Source organism: Lipotes vexillifer, unplaced genomic scaffold (genome assembly GCF_000442215.2).
Source record: "Lipotes vexillifer unplaced genomic scaffold, Lipotes_vexillifer_v1.1 scaffold1608, whole genome shotgun sequence".
NCBI classification, from domain to species: Eukaryota; Metazoa; Chordata; class Mammalia; order Artiodactyla; family Lipotidae; genus Lipotes; species Lipotes vexillifer.
The window spans coordinates 442,250-464,012 of record NW_006774162.1 but is presented as its reverse complement, the minus strand read 5'-3'; the positions used below and the strand labels follow the sequence as shown (position 1 = coordinate 464,012).

The 21,763-nt window shown below is 38.7% G+C and overlaps 1 protein-coding gene across 1 annotated transcript in view; it reads right to left on the bottom strand.

The window, feature by feature from the left end:
- The window catches only part of CHIT1 (chitinase 1), a 70,533-nt gene that overhangs the window by 10,524 nt on the left and 38,246 nt on the right, over positions 1 to 21,763 (bottom strand). Inside the window, 1 exon segment of the mRNA XM_007449002.1 lies at positions 491 to 520. Within this exon segment, the coding sequence (XP_007449064.1) occupies positions 491 to 520 (30 nt within the window).

Sequence of the window (21,763 nt, the reverse complement as noted above, 5' to 3'; positions counted from 1 at the left end):
AGGCAAAGAGTGTGCTGTCCTTGCTGAGCCAAGGGGTTAGGACATGGAGCTGGAGAAGACTTAGGTTTCTTACTTCCAGTAGCTCAGAGCTCCCCTACTCGTGGTAGGGGAGACACCTAAGCCAGTAATTAGAAACACTGTGATATATACTGTAAAATGTGTTCCAGTGCTATGAGAGCACAGAGGTTGGAGCAAGTGACCTCAGGAAAGACCAGAGACAGGCTGACATTTAAGCTGGCCCCACGGACACAGAGGAGTTCAGCTAGTGGGTTAAGAGGCTAGAACCTTCCCAGAAGAAGGAATGGCAAGGCCATTATGGGGACAAGGACACTTGCAGGGGCCGGAGCTTTGGAGGGAAGAACCCACTGAAATCTGGCAAGAGCTCTTGGGGTGGGCGTAAGTGTCGGGGGAGTGAATGGGAGAGGGTAGCAGGGCCCAGGGAATGAGGCTGAGAGAACCCAGGGCTAGCTTCAAGAAAGGCACCACTTACCCCACTGGATCATCAGCAGAAACATCAAACCTGAACAGCACAAAAGAGAAAGCAGAGATTAAGATGTCATTCTTACTTTCCCAGGCCCTCTATGGCTATTGAAGCACAGGAGCGAGAAGTGGTCAGGGATGGGGGTGGGCTCAGGACAGTTTCCTACAAATCCAGCTTCCTCTGCCCACAAGGGACCCAGGAGGGCACTGTGTCCATCCCTTAACCCAGGCCAGACAGCAGGGGCCCCTACCTGGCCTGGGCTAGTCCCAGAGCTGATGGAAGTCTCCATGAGCTGAGACTGCTCCCTCTCTAGAACATCAGTAGACAGCAGTGTGGATTTAGGAAGATTCTAGGAAAAGCACTGACTTTTAAGCTTTTTTTTTTTTCTTTTTTTTCAGTATACGGGCCTCTCACTGTCGTGGCCTCTCCCGTTGTGCAGCACAGGCTCCGGATGCGCAGGCTCAGTGGCCATGGCTCTCCGGCCTAGCCACTCCGCGGCATGTGGGATCTTCTGGACTGGGGCACGAACCCGTGTCCCCTGCATCGGCAGGGGGGCTCTCAACCACTGCGCCACCAGGGAAGCCCAAAGAACCAGTTTTTAGTTTTATTGATCTTTGCTACTGTTTTCTTTGTTTCTATTTCATTTATTTCTGCTCTGGTCTTTATGGTTTCTTTCCTTCTGCTAACTTTGGGTTTTGTTTGTTCTTCTTTCTCTAGTTCCTTTAGGTATGAGGTTAGATTGTTTATTTGAGATTTTTCTTGTTTCTTGAGGTAGGCTTGTATAGCTATAAACTTCCCTCTTAGAACTGCTTTTGCTGCATCCCACAGGTTTTGGATTGTCGTGTTTTCATTGTCATTTGTCTCTAGGTATTTTTTGATTTCCTCTTTGATTTCTTCAGTGATCTCTTGGTTATTTAGTAACGTATTCTTTAGCCTCCATGTGTTTGTGTTTTTTATGTTTTTTCCCCTGTAATTCATTTCTAATCTCATAGCGTTGTGGTCAGAAAAGATGCTTGATATGATTTCAATTTTCTTAAATTTACTGAGGCTTGATTTGTGACCCAAGATGTGATCTATCCTGGAGAATGTTCTGTGTGCACTTGAGAAGAAAGTGTAATCTGCTGTTTTTGGATGGAATGTCCTATAAATATCAATTAAATCTATCTGGTCTATTGTGTCATTTAAAGCTTCTGTTTCCTTATTTATTTTCATTTTGGATGATCTGTCCATTGGTGTAAGTGAGGTGTTAACGTCCCCCACTATTATTGTGTTACTGTCAATTTCCTCTTTTATAGCTGTTAGCAGTTGCCTTATGTATTGAGGTGCTCCTACATTGGGTGCATATATTATAATTGTTATATCTTCTTCTTGGATTGATCCCTTGATCATTATGTAGTGTCCTTCCTTGTCTCTTGTAACATTCTTTACTTTAAAGTCTATTTTACCTGATATGAGTATTGCTACTCCAGCTTTCTTTTGATTTCCATTTGCATGGAATATCTTTTCCCAGCCCATCACCTTCAGTCTGTATGTGTTTCTAGATCTGAAGTGGGTCTCTTGTAGACAGCATATATATGGGTCTTGTTTCTGTATTCATTCAGCAAGCCTGTGCCTTTTGCTTGGAGTATTTAATCCATTCACGTTTAAGGTAATTATCGATGTGTATGTTCCTGTGACCATTTTCTCAATTGTTTTGGGTTTGTTTTTGCAGGTCTTTTTCTTCTCTTGTGTTTCCCACTTAGAGAAGTTCCTTTAGTATTTGTTATAGAGCTGGTTTGGTGGTGCTGAATTCTCTTAGCTTTTGCTTTTCTGTAAAGCTTTTGATTTCTCCATCTACTCTGAATGAGACCCTTGCCAGGTAGAGTAATCTTGGTTGTATGTTCTTCCCTTTCATCACCTTAAGTATATCATGCCACTCCTTTCTGGCTTGTAGAGTTTCTGCTGAGAAATCAGCTGTTAACCTTATGGGAGTTCCCTTGTATGTTATTTGTCATTTTTCCCTTGCTGCTTTCAATAAGTTTTCTTTGTCTTTAATTTTTGCCAATTTGATTACTATGTGTCTGAGCGTGTTTCTCCTTGGGTTTATCCTGTGTGGGACTCTCTGTGCTTCCTGAACTTGGGTGGCTATTTCCTTTCCCATGTTAGGGAAGTTTTCGACTATAATCTGTTCAAATATTTTCTCAGGTCCTTTCTCTCTCTCTCTTCTCCTCTGGGACCCCTATAATGTGAATGTTGTTGCCTTTAATGTTGTCCCAGATGTCTCTTAGGCTGCCTTCATTTCTCTTCATTCTTTTTTCTCCATTCTGTTATGCAGCCGTGAATTCCACCATTCTGTCTTCCAGGTCACTTATCCATTCTTCTGCCTCAGTTATTCTGCTATTGAGTCCTTCTAGTGTAGTTTTCATTTCAGTTATTGTACTGTTCATCTCTGTTTGTTTGTTAATTCTTCTGGGTCTTTGTTAAACATTTCTTGCATCTTCTCAATCTTTGCCTCCATTCTTTTTCTGAGGTCCTGGATCATATTCACTATCATTATTCTGAAATCTTTTTCTGGAAGGTTGCCTCTCTCCACTTCATTTAGTTTTTTTCTCTGGGGTTTTATCTTGTTCCTTCATCTGGCACATAGCCCTCTGCCTTTTCATCCTGTCTCTCTTTCTGTGAATGTGGTTTTTGTTCCACAGGCTGCAGGATAGTAGTTCTTCTTGCTTCTGCTGTCTGCCCTCTGGTGGATGAGGTTATCTCTAGCTCATTTTTTAAAGGAAACAAACTCATATGTTTCCTAACTGATTCTATGTTTCTTAATAAAATGGTAGGAACACTTTAGTGATTGTGATGAATTATTGGAGACTCAGCATGAACTAGCTTGAGAGTTAAAAACTCCTCGGGGCTCAGTCTAAGTTAGGGCACACTTTGTGTGTTTTACCTCCAGAAGCTCCACGCAGTTCTCACATTAAAGATTGGGGGGAAATCTCATGTTCCTTGCAAAGGGAGAGGAAAAGCAATTATTTGGAAATAGGCCTGGAGCATTGTCCATAACAAAGACTTGTCCTCTAAGGGAAACTACATTACCAGAGCTTTATCTGAGCTGTGGAAAATCAGTTAGCCAACTCTGGCCCGCTTTAGCCTTCCTGTCTCATTTAAGAGGAGTAAACACAAAGGCTAAGAAATTCTTTTGAAGGGCACAGCCCAGAGACTGAGGTCCAACTAAAAAGCTGAGATTTATATAAGATTATAGAATGCATCCCCTCCCCAACAATTTGCCCACAAATCAACAAAGTTCTAGTGGATTACCTATAACAGTTAATTACAAACTAGAGAGCTGCAAGACACAGACTCTATTTAAGAAGGAATTCTAAGGGAAACCCAAGGACAACAAGAGAGGAAACAAACAAACAAACAAGGAAAGTAGGGGACACTGAAGCCTCTGACACTTACAGCTACATTAAACATGAAACTCAGTCCCATTTCTTGCCCCATTAATATAAAATCTCATACTAAAAGCTTAATTATTTCAGTTTCTATTTCTTGATACATCATGTCCAGCTTTCAACCAAAAATTACAAGCCATGATAAAAGGCAAGTAAAAACACAGTTTGAAAAGAACCGAACTCAGATAAGACACAGATTTTTGAATGAGCAGATATGGAAGTTAAAAGTACTATGATTAATATGTTAAAGGCTCTAATGAAAGAGTAGACAACATGCAAGAACAGGTGGGTAATGTAAGCAGAGAGGTGGGAATTCTAAGAAAGAATCAAAAGAAAATGCCAGAAATCAAGAGCATTGTAAAAGATAAGAAGAATGTCTTTGGTAGTCTCATCAGTAGAGTGGAATCAGCCAAGGAAAGAATCAGTGGTCCTGAAGATATCAATAGAAACTACCCAGGGCTTCCCTAGTGGTGCAGTGGTTAAGAATCTGCCTGCTAATGCAAGGGGCATGGGTTCAAGTCCTAGTCTGGGAAGATCCCACATGCCGTGGAGAAACTATGCCTGTGCACCACAACTACTGAGCCTGTGCTCTAGAGCCCGCAAGCCACAACTACTAAGCCTGTGTGCCACAACTGCTGAAGCCCATGTATCTAGAGCCTGTGCTCTGCAACAAGAGAATCCACTGCAATGAGAAGCCCACGTACTGCAATGAAGAGTAACCCCCACTGGCCGCAGCTAGAGAAAGCCCGCATGCAGCAATGAAGACCCAACACAGCCAAAAATAAAAATAAATGAATAAATTTATTTTTAAAAAAAAAAGAATTCGCCTGCCAATGCAGGGGATACAGCTTCGAGCCCTGGTCCAGGAAGATCCCACATGCTGCAGAGCAACTAAGCCTGTGAGCCACAACTAATGAGCCTGTGCACCACAACTACTGAAGCCCACATGCCTAGATCCCATGCTTTGCAACAAGAAAGGACACTGCAATGAGAAGCCCACGCACCACAACGAAGAGTAGCCCCTGCTTGCCACAACTAGGAAAGCCCGCGCGCAACAATGAAGACCCAACATAGCCAAAAATAAATAAATAAAATAAATAAATTTAAAAAACTAAGAAACTACCCAAACTGAAATTTTAAGAGAAAAATAGAATTAAAAAAAAGAACACCCAAGAAATGTGGAACAATTGCAAAAGATGTAACATACATGTAATGAGAATATAAGAATGAGAAGAAAGAAAGAAGCAGAAGAAATATTTGAAGCCAAAAATAAAACAAATAAAATGTTTTAAAAATTCCAAAATTAATGACAGACATCAAAATCACTGATCCAGCAAACTCAGCGAATACCAAGCAGTATAAATATGAAAAAAAAAAACCCACAAAACTATGCTTAGGCATATCATATTCCAACTACAGGACACCAAAGACAAAGAGCAAATCTTGAAAGAAGTCAGAAGGAAAATATGCCTTACCTTTAAAAGAGCAAGGATAAGAAATACATGAGGCTTATTATCAGAATCCACACAAGGAAGAAGAGAATGGAGTGAAATATTAATGTGTTAAAAGAAAAAAATCAACTTAGAGCTCTGGATCTAGCAAAAAATTATCCTTCAAAATAAAGAAACAATAAACACTTTTTCAGACAAAGAAAAATTGAGGAAATCTATTGCTTGTAAGAAAATTTAAAGAAGTTTTTTAGAGGGAAGGAAAATGATATAGGTCAAAAACTCAGATCTACCTAACAAAAGGAAGAGTATCTTTAATTAAAGTCCTTTATTTTTCTTATTCTTAATGAATCTAATAGATAACTGTTCAAAATAATAATAACAACAATGTATTGGGTGATTATAGTATATGGATGAGTGAAATAAATGACAGCAAGCCTATAAGAGACATGAGGTAGGAATTGGGAATAATCTGTTATAAAGCACCTGTACCACTCATGAAATTGTATAATGTCCTTTGAATATGGATTTATGTTAGTTGTAAATGTATGTTGCAAACTCTAAGACAACCACTAAAAATATTTAAAAAGAAGTACAACTGATATACTAAAAGAAAAGGGAAAAGGCAATCCTGTAACATTCAGTTATAACTAGAGAAGGCAGAAAAAGAGGGGAAGATAAAAAAGGAACAAGTGTGACCAATAGAGCACATTTACAAACATGGTAGAAATTAATCCAACTGTATCAATAATCATTTTAAATGTGAATGGTCTAAATATACAAATTAAAAGTCAGAAACTGTCATAATTGATTAAAAAACACAACTTGTTTATAAGAAATCCACTTTAAATATAAAGACACAAATATATTAAAAGTAAAATGATGGAAAAAGATATACCATGCTAATACTAATCAAAGAAAGCTGGAGTAGACATATCAATTTCAGACAAAGCAGACTTCAGACCAAGGAAAATTATCAGAGATAAAGAGGGGCACTGCATAATGATAAAATAATCAATTCTCCAAGAATACATAGCAATTCTTAATGTGTATACACCTAACAACAAAGCGTCAAAACAGTGAGGCTGGGCTTCCCTGGTGGCGCAGTGGTTGAGAGTCCTCCCGCCGATGCAGGGGACAAAGGTTCGTGCTCCGGTCCGGGAAGATCCCACATGCCGCGGAGCGGCTAGGCCCATGAGCCATGGCCGCTGAGCCTGCCCGTCCAGAGCCTGTGCTCCACAACGGGAGAGGCCACAACAGTGAGAGGCCCGCGTACCACAAAAAAAAAACCAAAAAAAACAAAAACAAAAAAAACAGTGAGGCAAAAACTGAGAACATCAAGGAGAAATAGACAAATCCACTATTATAGTTGGAGACTTCAACACCCCTATCAGTATTTGACAGACCCAGTCTTTCAAAATCAGGCATAAAATCAGTAAGAATACAATTGAATTGAACAGCACCACTAATCAACTGGATCTAATTGACATTTATAGATTACTTCATCCAACAGCAATATAATCCACATTCTCCTCAAGCTTACATGGAAAATTCACCAAGATAGAGCATATTCTAGGCCATAAAACACATCTTAACATATTTGAAAGAATATTTATCATGCAAACTATGCTCTTAGACCACAATGCACTTAAACTAGAAATCAATAACAGAAAGAAAGCTGGAAAATAAAAAAACATTTGGAGATTAAACTTATAAATAATACATAGGTCAAAGAAGTCTCAAGAGAGATGAAAAAATAGTTTGACTTATATGAAAATGAAAATACATCAAAATTTGTGTGACGCCATGAAAGCAGTGATTAAGAGGAAAATTTATAACATTGAATGTATTTATTAGAAAAAAAGAAAACTCTAAAATCACTACTCTAAGTGTTCACCTTAGGAAACTAGGTAAATAATGGTAATATAAACCTAAAGCAAGTAGAAGAAAATAAATTGAAAAATTAGGGCAGAAATCAAAACAACTGAAAACAAGAAATCAATAAAGGAAGTCAATAAAAACCAAAATCTGGTTCTTTGAAAAGATCAATAAAATTGATAAACCTTTAGCCAGGCCAACCAAGAAAAGAAAAAGAGAAGACAATAATTACTAATATCAGAAATATGTGAAAGGGGGTCATCATTACTAATCCCATGGACATTAAAAGGATAATAGAGGGGGACTTAGTTGACAGTTCAGTGGTTAAGACTGCATGCTTCCAACACGGGGTGCAGGTTCGATCCCTGGCCTGGGAACTAAGATCCCACATGCTGTGTGATGCAGCCAAAATTTTTTTTTAAAACAGGATAATAGAGGAATATTATGAACAACATTATGCCCACAAATTTGATGACTTAGACTAAGTGGATCAGTTCCTTGAGAGACACAAACTATCAAAACTCACATAAGGAAAAATAAATAATCTGAATAGGCCTTTAAATGATTAAAGAAATTGAATCAATAATTAATAGCCTTCCAAAAAAGAAAGCACCAGGCCCAGATGGGTTCACTGGTGAATTCTACTAAACATTTAAGGAAGAAATTATACCAATTCTCTACAATCTCTTTCATAAAATAGAAGCAGAGTAATACTTCCTAACTCATTCCATGAGGTTAGTGTTACCCTGATACTGAAACCAGATAAAGATATTATAGCAGGAAAGCTACAGGCCAATATCTCTCATGAACATAGATGCAAAAATCCTCAACAAAATATTAGCAAATCAAATCCAACAATGTAAAAAATGATAAAAAAAGAATTATACAACATGACCAAATGAGATTTATTCCAGGCATGCAAGCCTGGTTCAACATTTGAAAGTCAATTAATGTTATTAATCACATCAATAGGCTTAAGAAGAAAAATTACATTATCAGATAGATGTAGAAAAAGCATTTGACAAAATCCATCACTCATTTATGACAAAAAAATCTTAGCAAACCAGGAATGGAGGGAAACTTCCTCAACTTTATAAAGAACATCTACAAAGAACCTATAGCTAACAACATTATTAGTTGTGAGAAACTAGATGCTTCTCCTGTTACAAAGGGAAATAAATTGGGAACAAGGCAAGGATGTCCCCTCTCACTACTCCTTTTCCACATTGTATTGGATTTCCTAGCTAATGCATTAACACAAGAAAAAAAGGAAATTAAAGGCATATAGCTTTAGAAGGAATAACTAAAATTGTCTTTGTTCACAGGTGATATGATTGCCTACGTAGAAAATCTCACAGAATCAACAACAACAAAAACTATTTTGGAACTAATGAGGAATTGTAGAAAGGTTTCAGGATATGTTAATATGCAAAGTCAATTCCTTTCCCATACACAAGCAATGAACAATTGGAATCTGAAATTTCAAACACAATACCATATTACATTAGCGCACGCACTCACACACACACACACACACACACACACACACACACGTAAATACTTAGCTTTAAATCTAACAAAATATGTACAGGGTGCTCATGAGGAAAACTACAAAACTCCAATGAAAGAATATTTAAAAGATCTAAATAAATGGAGTCCATGTTAATAAATAGGAAGATTCAATATTGTTAAGATGCCAATTCTTACCAACTTGACTATCAATTCACATAATCCCAATAAAAATCCCAGCAAGTTATTTTGTGAATATTGACAAACTGATTCCAAGATTTACATGGAAGAAGAAGAGGCCAATACTGAAGAAAAAGAACCAAGTCAGAAGGCTGACTTTATATGAATTCAACACTTACTGTGAAGCTACAGTAAACAAGACAGCATTGGTATTAGTGAAAGAATAGGTAAATACATTAATTTAACAGAATAGAGAACACAGAAATAAACCCACCCAAATAGAGTCAACTGATCTTTGACAAAGGGGGAAAGGAAATTCAATGGAGAAAAATAGTCTTTCCAGCAAATGGTATTGAAACAATTGGATACCATGTCTGGTGTTCCCCAAATCACCCTCAGATTTAATGATTCACTAGGTCTCAAAGAACTCTGAAAACCTGTTACGCTCATGGTTATGGTCTACTACAGTGAAAGAACACAGATTAAAATCAGCAAAGGAAAAACACACACTGGAAAGACCAGGAGCAAGTTTCTAGTTGTTTTCTTCCAGTGGAGCTGTACAGACAGTGCTTAATTCTCCCAGCAACAATATGTGACAACATGTACAAAGTATTGCTAACCAGGGGAGCTCACCTGAGCTTTGGTGTCAGTCACATAGGCATGGAACATTACGGTGATTAACCTTAGTTACTCCTTTTCCAGCCCCTCCAGAGGTCAAATTGATATAGCATCACACAAGACCCCCAAAATAAATCACATTGTTAGAATAAACTATCTGGCATGATCCAAGACCCCAAGTATGAAAATACAGGCAGGATATTTCATGAACTTAAAGGTTATTTCCAAGAAGCAGTTCAGGAGCCAGTCCCTTCTTTAGAATGTGCAGGGTTTGAACACCCCAAGGCTGCTGAGTTAAACCTTTGCTGAAAAGACATCCATATGCAAACGAATAAAATAAAATGAATCCAGACACAAACCTAACACCTTTCACAAAATTAACTCAATATGGATCATATATCTACATGCAAAACACAAAACTGTAAAACTTTTAGAAAGTAGCATAGGAGAAAATCTAGGTGGCCTCGAGTTTGCTGACAAGTTTTTAGACAAATGCCAAAAGCACAATGCATGAAAGAAAAAAATTGCTAAGTTGGACTCTATTAAAATCAAAAACTTCTCTGTGACACTGTTAACAGAATGAAAATACAAGCCACAGACTGGGAGAAAATATTTGCACATCTGATATGATTTGCATATTTGATATGTGTTTAGTATCCAAAATATACAAAGAACCCTAAAATTCAACTGTAAGAAAACAAACAAACCCAATTAAAAATGGGCAAAAGATCTGAACAGACACCTTACAAAAGAAGACATATAGATGGCAAATAAGCACATACAAAGACGCTCACATCCTATTTCCTTAGGTAATTGCAAATTAAGACAACAATACATACAGGGAGGAAGCAGCAAGCGAGCAGGACACAAGTGGTCCATGAGGCAGCCATGATGTGGAATGGACCGCCTGGCTGGTACCACATTCTAGAGCACATTGTTTCCCACTTAAATTTCCTTTGATGAGTAGTTGAAAAAAAAAAAAAAGTAATAACCCAGCCATTATCACACATCAAAAAATTGAGGTTCTGTTCCCTTTGAGGATTTTACCTAATGCTAAAGAGAAAGAGAAGAAATCCTCATCATACACTGTACAAGCACACTAAAAGTAGCCAGCAGATAAATTGACCTACAAATACTCTGAGCACATTAAGCTTTAAAGATATGGAGATTAGCTCAAGATGGCTGAGTAGAAGGACATGAGCTAACCCCTTCTCATGAAAACACCAAAATCACAACTAACTGCTGAACAACCATTGATGAAAAAATGCTGGAACCTATGAAAAAAGATGCCCTACATCCAAAGACAAAGAAGAAGCCACAATGAGATGGTAGGAGGGATGCAACTGTAATAAAATCAAATCCCATACCCCTGAGTGGGCAACCCACAAACTGGAAAATAATTATACGGCAGAAGTTCTCCCACAAGAGTGCAAGTCCTGGGCCCAATGTCAGGCTTCCCAGTGTCCCTACACTGGGAGGAGGAGCCTCCAGAGAATCTGACTTTGAAGGTCAATGATGTTTGGTTGCAAGAATTCCACAGGACTGGGGGAAACAGAAACTCCATTCTTGGAGGGCACACACAAGCTCTCATGTGCACCAGGACCCAGAGAAAAAAAGCAGTGACCTCATAAGGGACTGGGACAGATCTACCTGCTAGTATTGGAGGCTCTCCTGCAGAGGTGAGGATGGCTGTGGCTAACTGCAGAGACAAGGACACTGGCAGTAGCAGTTCTGGGGAGTACTCATTGGTGTGAGCCCTCTTAGAGGCCGCCATTATCCCCACCCAACAGCCTGTAGGCTCCAGGACTCGGACGTCTCAGGCCAAACAACCAACAGTGCAGGGGGGACACAACCCCACCCATCAGCAGACAGACTGCTTAACGTCTTCCTAAGCATGGCCTTGCCTGCCAGAGGGACAAGACCCAGCTCCACCCACCAGTGGGCAGGAGCCAGTTCCTCCCATCAGGAAGGCTGCACAAGCCTCTTAGACAGCCTCATCCACCAGAGGGCAGATAGCAGAACCAAGAAGAACTACAATCTTGCAGTCTGCAGAACAGAAACCACAAACGCAGAAAGTTAGACAAAATGAGACAGCAGAGGAATATATTCCAGGTGAAGGAACAAGATAAAACCCCAGAAGAAAAACTAAGTGAAGTGGAGATAGACAACCTACCAGAAAAAGAATTTAGAATAATGATAGTGAAGATGTTGGAAAAAGAATGGAGGAACAGAGCAAGAAGATACAAGAAATGTTTAACAAAGAACTAAAGAAGAAACAAACAGAGATGAACAATACAATAACTGAAATGAAAAATACACTAGAAGGAATCAGTAGCAGAATAACAGAGGCAGAAGAATGGATAAGTGACCTGGAAGACAGAACGGTGGAAATCACTGCCACAGAACAGAATAAAGAAAAAAGAATGAAAAGAAATGAAGAGTCTAAGAGACGTCTGGGACAACATTAAACACATCAATATTGGCATTATAGGGGTTGCAGAAAGAGAGAAAACACCTGGGAAAATATTTGAAGAGATAATAGCTTAAAAGTTCCCTAACATGGGAAAGGAAACAATCACTGAAGTCCAGGAAGCACAGAGAGTCCCAGGCAGGATAAACCCAAGGAGGAACATGCCAAGACACATAGTAATTAAACTGACAAAAATAAAAGACAAAGAAGACAAAGAAAAAATATTAAAGGCAACAAGGGAAACCCAACAAATAATATGCAAGGGAACTCCCATAAGGTTATCAGCAGATTTCTCAGCAGAGACTTGTTTTGATGTCTGTAGCTTTGTAGTATAGTCTGAAGTCAGGGAGGCTGATCCCTCCAGGTTTTTTTGTTTTTTTTTTTTTTTTTTTGCAGTACGTGGGCCTCTCACTGTTGTGGCCTCTCCCATTGCGGAGCACAGGCTCCAGATGCGCAGGCTCAGTGGCCATGGCTCACGGGCCCAGCCGCTCCGTGGCATGTGGGATATTCCCAGACCAGGGCATGAACCCGTGTCCCCTGCATTGGCAAGCCGAGTCTCAACCACTGTGCCACCAGGGAAGCCTGAGCTCTGTTTTTCTTTCTCAAGATTGCTTTGGCTCTTTGGGGTCTTTTGTGTCTGCATACAAATTTTAAGATTTTTTTTTGTTCTAGTTCAGTGAAAAATGCCATTGGTAATTTGATAGGGATTGCACTGAATCTGTAGATTGCCTTTGGTAGTATAGTCATTTTGACAATATTGATTCTTCCAATCCAAGAACATGGTATATATTTCCATCTGTTTGTGTCATCTTCAATTTCTTTCACGAGCATCTTATAGTTTTTGGAGTACAGGTCTTATGTTTTCTTCGGGAGGTTTATTCCTAGGTATTTTATTCTTTTTGATGCAATGGTAAATGGGATTGCTTCTTTAATTTCTCTTTTGATGTTTTGTTGTTAGTGTATAGAAATATGACAGATTTCTGTGTATTAATTTTGTATCCTGCAACTTTACTGAATTCATTGATGAGCCCTAGTAGTTTTCTGATAGCATCTTCAGGATTTTCTTTGTATAGTATGTACTCTGAAAACAGTGACAGTTTTACTTCTTCTTTTCCAACTTGGATTCCTTTTATTTCTTTTTCTTCTCTGATTGCCATGGCTAGAACTTCCACAACTATGTTGAATAAAAGTGGTGAGAGTGGACAACTTTGTCTTGTTCCTGATCTTACAGAAAATGCTTTCAGCTTTTCACCATTGAGTATGATGTTAGCTGTAGGTTTGTCATATATGGCCTTTATTATTTTGAGATAGGTTCCCTCTAAGCCCACTTTCTAGAGAGTTTTTACCATAAATATGTATTGAACTTTGTCAAAAGGTTTTTCTGCATCTATTGAGATGATCATATTGTTTTAATTCTTCAGTTTGTTGATGTGGTGAATCACACTGATTGATTTGTGGATATTGAAGTATCCTTGCATCCATGGGAAAAATCCCACTTGATCATGGTGTATGATCCTTTTAATGTATTGTTGAATTCTGTTTGCTAGTATTTTGTTGAGGATTTTTGCATCTATGTTCATCAGTGATATTGGCCTGTAATTTTCTTCTTTTGTAATACCTTTGTCTGGTTTTGGTATCAGGGTGGTGGTGGCCTCATAGAATAAGTTTGGGAGTATTCCTTCCTCTGCAATTTTTTGGAATAGTTTCAGAAGGATAGGTGTTAACTCCTCTCTAAATATTTGATAGAATTCACCTGTGAAGACATCTGGTCCTGGACTTTTGTTTGTTGGGAGTTTTGAAATCACAGTTTCAATTTCAGTTCTTGTGATTAGTCTGTTCATATTTTCTATTTCTTCTTGGTTCAATCTTGGGAGATTGTACCTTTCTAAGAATTTGTTGATTTCTTCCATGTTGTCCATTTTACTGGCATAGTGTTGCTTGTAGTAGTCTCTTATGATCCTTTGCATTTCTGTGGTGTCCATTGAAATGTCTCCTTTTTCATTTGTAATTTTATTGATTTGAGCCCTTCTCCCTTTTTTCTTGATGAGTCTGGTTAAAGGTTTATCAATTTTGTTTATCTTTTCAAAGAAACAGCTTTCAGTTTCATTGCTTTCTTTCTTTCTTTTTTTTTTTTACACACTGTGCAGATTGTGAGATTTTAGTTCCCTGACCAGGGATTGAACCCAGGCCCTCGAAAGTGCGAGCTAACCACTGGACTTCCAGTGAATTCCCTGATCTTTTCTATTGTTTTCTTTATTTCTATTTTATTTATTTCTGTTCTGAACTTTATGATTTCTTTCCTTCTTCTAACTTTGGGTTTTGTTTTGTTCTTCTTTCTCTAGTTGCTTTAGGTGCAAGCTTAGATTGTTTATTTGTGATTTTTTTTTGTTTGTTTCCTGAGTTAAGATTGTATTGCTATAAACTTCTCCCTTAGAGCTGCTTTTGCTGTTTCCAATAGGTTTTGGATAGTTGTGCTTTTGTTTTCATTTGTCTCTAGATATTTTTTGATTTCCTCTTTGATTTCTTCAGTGATCCATTGGTTGTTTAGTAGCATATTGTTTAACCTCCACATGTTTGTGTTTTTTACAGGTTTTTCTTGTAGTTTATTTCTAATCTTAGAGTGTTGTGGTCAGAAAAGATGCTTGGTATGATCTAAATTTACTGAGGCTTGCTTTGTGGCTCAGCATGTGATCAATCCTGGAGAATGTTCCATGTGCACTTGAGAAGAATGTATATTCCACTGCTTTTGGGTGGAATGCTCTATAAATATTAATTAAGTCCATCTGGTCTAATGTGTCACTGAAGGTCTGTGTTTCCTTATTGATTTTCTGTCTGGATGATCTCTCCATTGATGAAATTGGGATGTTAAAGTCCCCCACTATTATTGTGCTACTGTCAGTTTCTCCTCTTATGGTTGTTAGCATTTGCCTTATCTATTGAGGTACTCCTGTGTTTGGTGCATATATATTTACAATTGTTATATCTTCTTCTTGGATTGATTTCTGATCATTGTGTAGTGTCCTTCCTTGTCTCTTGTAACAGTCTTTATTTTAAAGTCTATGTTGTCTGATATGAGTATTACTACTCCTTTTTTCTCTTGATTTCCACTTGCATGGAATATCTTTTTCCATCCCCTCACTTTCAGTCTGTATGTGTCCCTAGATCTGAAGTGGGTCTCTCATAAACAGCATATATACAGGTCTTGTTTTTGCATCCATTCAGTCAGTCTATATGTTTTGAGTGGAGCATTTAATACATTTATGTATGTTCTTATTGCCATTTTGTTAATTGTTTTGTGTTTGTTTTTGTAGGTCTTTTTTCTTCCCTTCCTCTTTTGTTCTCTTCTCTTGTTGACTAACTTTAGTGTTGTGTTTGGATTCCTTTTTTGTGTGTGTGTTTATATCTATTGTAGATTTTAGGTTTGTGGTTACCATGAGGTTTTTTTTTTAAGGAATTTTGGTTTTTTTAAAATATTTATTTGTTTATTTGGCTGCACTGTTTATTTGCAGCACATGATATCTTCTTTGCCATGTGAGGGATCTTCGTTGTGGCATGTGGGATTTTTTAGTTGCAGCATGTGGGATCTTTTAGTTGTGGCATTCAGGCTCTTAGTTGTGGCATGTGGGATCTATTGCCCTGATTAAGGATTGAACCAAGGCCCCCTGCATTGGGACCATGGAGTCTTAACCACTGGACCACCAAGGAATTCCTACCATGAGGCTTTGATATAGCAGTCTATATATTAAAAAGATTGTTTTAAGTTACATTACTAAACAACCAAGAGCTCACTGAAGAAATCAAAGAGGAAATCAAAAAATACCTAGAGACAAATGACAATGAAAACACAACAATCCAAAACCTGGGGATGCAGCAAAAGCAGTTCTAAGAGGGAAGTTTATAGCTATATAAACCTACCTCAAGAAACAAGAAAAATCTCAAATAAACAATCTAATCTTACACCTAAAGGAACTAGAGAAAGAAGAACAAACAAAACCCAAAGTTAGCAGAAGGAAAGAAACCATAAAGACCAGAGCAGAAATAAATGAAATAGAAACAAAGAAAACAGTAGCAAAGATCAATAAAACTAAAAGCTGGTTCTTTGAGAAGATAAACAAAAAATTGATAAACCATTAGCCAGACTCATCAAGAAAAAGAGGGAGAGGACTCAAATCAATAAAATTAGAAATGAAAAAGGAGAAGTTACAACACACACCACAGAAATACAAAGCATCCTAAGAGACTACTACAAGCAACTCTATGCCAATAAATTGGACAACCTGGAAGAAATGGACAAATGCTTAGAAAGGTATAACCTTCCAAGACTGAACCAGGACAAAATAGAAAATATGAACAGACCAATCACACATAATGAAATTGAAACTGTGATTAAAAATCCTCCAACAAACAGAAGTCCAGGACCAGATGGCTTCACAGGTGAATTCTATAAAACATTTAGAGAAGAGCTAACACCCATCCTTCTCAAACTCTTACAAAAAATTGCAGAGGGAGGAAGACTCCCACACTCATTCTATGAGGCCACCACCACCCTGATACCAAAACCAGACAAAGATACTACAAGAAAAGAAAATTACAGACCAATATCACTGATGAATATAGATGCAAAAATCCTCAACAAAATACTAGCAAACAGAATCCAACAACACATTAAAAGGATCATACACCATGATCAAGTGGGATTTATCCCAGAGATGCAAGGATTCTTCAATATATGCAAATCAACCAATGTGATACACCATATTAATAAATTGAAGAATAAAAACGATATGATCATCTCAATAGATGCAGAAAAAGCTTTTGACAAAATTCAACACCCATTTATGATAAAAACTTTCCAGAAAGTGGGCATAGAGGGAACCTACCACAACATAATTAAGGCCATATATGACATCATTCTCAATGGTGAAAAACTGAAAGCATTTCCTCTAAGATCAGGAACGAGACAAGGATGTCCACTCGCACCACTATTATTCAACACAGTTTTGGAAGTCCTAGCCACGGCAATCAGTGAAGAAAAAGAAATAAAAGGAATACAAATTGGTAAAGAAGAAGTAAAACTGTCACTGTTTTCAGAGTACATACTATACAAAGAAAATCCTGAAGATGCTATCAGAAAACTACTAGGGCTCATCAATGAATTCAGTAAAGTTACAGGATACAAATTTAATGCACAGAAATATCTTGCATTCCTATATACTAATGACGAAAAATCTGAACGAGAAATTAAGGAAACACTCCCACTTACCATTGCAACAAAAAGAATAAAATACCTAGGAATAAACCTACCTAGGGAGACAAAAGACATGTATGCAGAAAACTATAAGACACTGATGAAAGAAATTAAAGATCATGCCAACAGATGGAGAGATATACCATGTTCTTAGATTGGAAGAATCAATATTGTGAAAATGACTATACTACCCAAAGCAATCTACAGAGTCAATGCAATCCTTATCAAATTCCCAATGGCATTTTTTATGGAACTAGAACAAAAAATCTTAAAATTTGTATGGAGACACAAAAGACCCCGAATAGCCAAAGCAGTCTTGAGGGAAAAAAACGGAGCTGGAGGAATCAGACTCCCTGACTTCAGACTATACTACAAAGCTACAGTAATCAAGACAATATGGTACTGGCACAAAAACAGAAACATAGATCAATGGAACAAGATAGAATGACCAGAGATAAACCCACACACCTATGGTCAACTAATCTATGACAAAGGAGGCAAGGATATACAAGTGGAGAAAAGACAGTCTCTTCAATAAGTGGTGCTGGGAAAACTGGACAGCTACATGTAAAAGAATGAAATTAGAACACTCCCTAACACCATGCACAAAAATAAACTCAAAATGGATTAGAGACGTAAATGTAAGACCAGACACTATAAAACTCTTAGAGGAAAACATATGAAGAGCACTCTTTGACATCAATCACAGCAAGATCTTTTTTGACCCACCTCCTAGAGTAAAGGAAATAAAAACAAAAATAAACAAATGGGGCCTAATGAAACTTCAAAGCTTTTCCCAGCAAAGGAAACCATAAACAAGACGAAAAGACAACCCTCAGAATGGGAGAAAATATTTGCAAATGAATCAGCAGACAAAGGATTAACCTCCAAAATATAAAAACAGCTCATGCAGCTCAATATTAAAAAAACAAACAACCCAGCCCAAAAATGGGCAAAAGACCTAAATAGACATTTCTCCAAAGAAGACATACAGATGGCCAAGAAGCACATGAATAGCTTCTCAACATCACTAATTATTAGAGAAATGCAAATCAAAACTACAGTGAGGTATCACCTCACACCAGTTAGAATGGGCAGCATCTGAATATCTACAAACAACAAATGCTGGAGAGGGTGTGGGGAAAAGAGAACCCTCTTGCACTGTTGGTGGGAATGTAAATTGATACTGCCACTATGGCGAACAGTATGGAGGTTCCTTAAAAAACTAAAAATAGAATTACCATATGATCCAACAATCCCATTACTGGGCATATACCCAGAGAAAACCATAATTCAAAAAGACACACACACCCCAATGTTCATTGCAGCACTATTTACAATAGCCAGATCATGGAAGCAACCTAAATGCCCATCGACAGACGAAGGGATAAAGAAGATGTGGTACATATATACAATGGAATATTACTCAGCCATAAAAAGGAACGAAATTGGGTCTTTGTTGAGACGTGGATGGATCTAGAGACTGTCATACAGAGTGAAGTAAGTCAGAAAGAGAAAAACAAATATCATATATTAACACATATATATGGAACCTAGAAAAATAGTACAGATGAACCAGTTTGCAGGGCAGAAACAGAGACACAGATGTAGAGAACAAACGTATGGACACCAAGGAGGGAAAGTGGTGGTGGAGTGGGAGTTGTGGTGTGATGAATTGGGCATTTGGGATTGACATGTATACACTGATGTGTATTAAATTGATGACTAATAAGAACCTGCTGTATTAAAAATATATATAAAATAAAATTTAAAAATTAAAAAAACAAAAAACAAATGGGTCCTAATTAAACTCAAAATCTTTTGCACAGCAAAGGAACTCATAAACAAAATGAAAAGACAACCCACAGAATGGGAGAAAATATTTGTAGACAATGTGACTGACAAGAGATTAATCTCCAAATTTTACAAATACATCATGCAGCTCAATATCGAAAAAACAAACAACCCAATCAAGGGCTTCCCTGGTGGCGCAGTGGTTGAGAGTCCGCCTGCCTATGCAGGGGACACGGGTTCGTGCCCCAGTCCGGGAAGATCCCACATGCTGCGGAGCGGCTGGGCCCGTGAGTCATGGCCGCTGAGCCTGCGTGTCCGGAGCCTGTGCTCCGCAACAGGAGAGGCCACAACAGTGAGAGGCCCGCGTACCGCAAAAAAAACCCCAAAACAACAACAACAAAAAAAAATGGGCATAAGGTCTAAATAGACATTTCTCCAAAGAAGACATAGAGATGGCCAAGAGGCAGATGAAAAGATGGTCAACATCACTAATTATTAGCGAAATGCAGATCGTAGCTACAATGAGATGTCACCTCACACCAGTCAGAATGGCCATTGTCAGAAAATCTACAAACAATAAGTTCTGGAGAGGGTGTGGAGAAAAGAGAACCCTCCTACACTGTTGGTAGGAATGTAAATTGGTACAGCCACTATGGAAAACATTATGGAAGCTCCTTAAAAAACTAAAATAAGAGTTACCATATGATCCAGCATTCCCAGTCGTGTGCATATATCTGGAGAAAAACATGGTCAAAAGGTTGCAGCACAGTTTACAATAGACAAGACATGGAAGCAACCTAAATGTCCATCGACAGATGAATTGCATAAAGAAGATGTGGTACACATATATAATGAAATATTATTCAGCCATTAAAAAGAATGAAATAATGCCATTTGCAACAACATGGATGGACCTAGAGATTATCACACTAAGTGAAGTAAGTCAGACAGAGACAAATATCATATGATATTGCTCATATGTGGAATCTTCAAAAAATGACAGAAATGAATTTATTTACAAAACAGAAACAGACTCACAGACATAGAGAAGAACTTAGGGTTACTAGTGGGGAGAGGTGGGGAGGAGGGATAGATTGGGAGTTTGGGATTGACAGGTACACACTGCTATATTCAAAATAGACAACCAACAAGTACCTACTGTATAGCACACAGAACACTGCTCAGTATTCTATAGTAACCTAAGTGGGAAAAGAATTTGAAAAAGAATAGAGACGTGTTTATGTATAACTGAATCACTGTGTTGTACAACCAACACACCATTGTCAATCAACTATACTCCAATATAAAATAAAAATTTTTTAAAAACTAATAAAAGTAAAGATATGAAGTGGTTCCCAAAAAAGATAACAATACATGCATATTAGAATGGCTAAACCAACATAAACAAAAAAATAAATGACAATATGAAATGCTGGTGAGGTTGCGGAGCTAAAAGAGGTCTCATTGCTGGTGAGAATGCAAAACAGCACATTGTGGAGAGAGTTTGGTAGTTTCTTACAAAAAAAACAGGCTTAACATACCAATCATGCTCTTAGGTATTTACCCAATTAAGATGAAAACCTAACACCTGGATGTTAAAAACCTGAATGAAGGGCTTCCCTGGTGGCGCAGTGGTTGAGAGTCTGCCTGCCGATGCAGGGGACATGGGTTCGGTCCCTGGTTCGGGAAGATCCCATATGCCGTGGAGCGGCTGGGCCCGTGAGCCATGGCCGCTGAGCCTGCGCGTCCGGAACCTGTGCTCCGCAACGCGAGAGGCCACAACAGTGAGAGGCCCTACAGCAGCTTTATTCATAACTGCCCCAAACTGGAAGCAGTCAAGTTGTCCTTCAATAGGTGAATCAGTAAGCTGTGGTACAGTGTACATCCATAAAGTGGGATAAACAGAATTGAGCTATCAAGCTACAAAAAGACATGAAGGAAACTTAAGTTCATATTAGTAAATGAAATAAGCCTAAAAACAGTCTGAAATGCTAAATACAGTATAATTCCAATTATATGACATTCTGGAAAAGGCAAAACTATAGAGACAGTTAAAAGATTAATGGTTGGGAAGGGGGAAAGATGGCGGAGGAGTAAGACACGGAGATCACCTTCCTCCCCACAGATACACCAGAAATACATCTACATGTAGAACAACTCCTACAGAACACCTACTGAATGCTGGCAGAAGACCTCAGACCTCCCAAAAGGCAAGAAACTCCCCACGTACCTGGGTAGGGCAAAAGAAAAAAAAACTAATTAAAAACAGAGACAAAAGAATAGGGACGGCACCTGCACCAGTGGGAGGGAGCTGTGAAGGAGGAAAGGTCTCCACACACTAGGAAGCCCCTTCGTGGCCGGAGACTGCGGGCGGCGGAGCGGGGAGCTTCGGAGCCGCCGAGGAGAGCGCAGCAACAGGGGTGCGGAGGGCAAAGCAGAGAGATTCCCGCACAGAGGATCGGTGCCGACCGGCACTCACCTGCCCGAGAGGCTTGTGTGCTCCCCCGCCGGGGCGGGCGGGGCTGCGAGCCGAGGCTCGGGTTTCGGGTTTAGGGGGGAGCTCAGGGAGAGGACTGGGGTTGGCGGCTTGAACATAGCCCGAAGGGGTCAGTGCGCCACGGCTAGCCGGGAGGGAGTCCGGGGAAAAATCTGCACCTGCTGAGGAGGCAAGAGACTTTTTCTTGCCTCTGTGTTTCCTGGTGCGCGAGG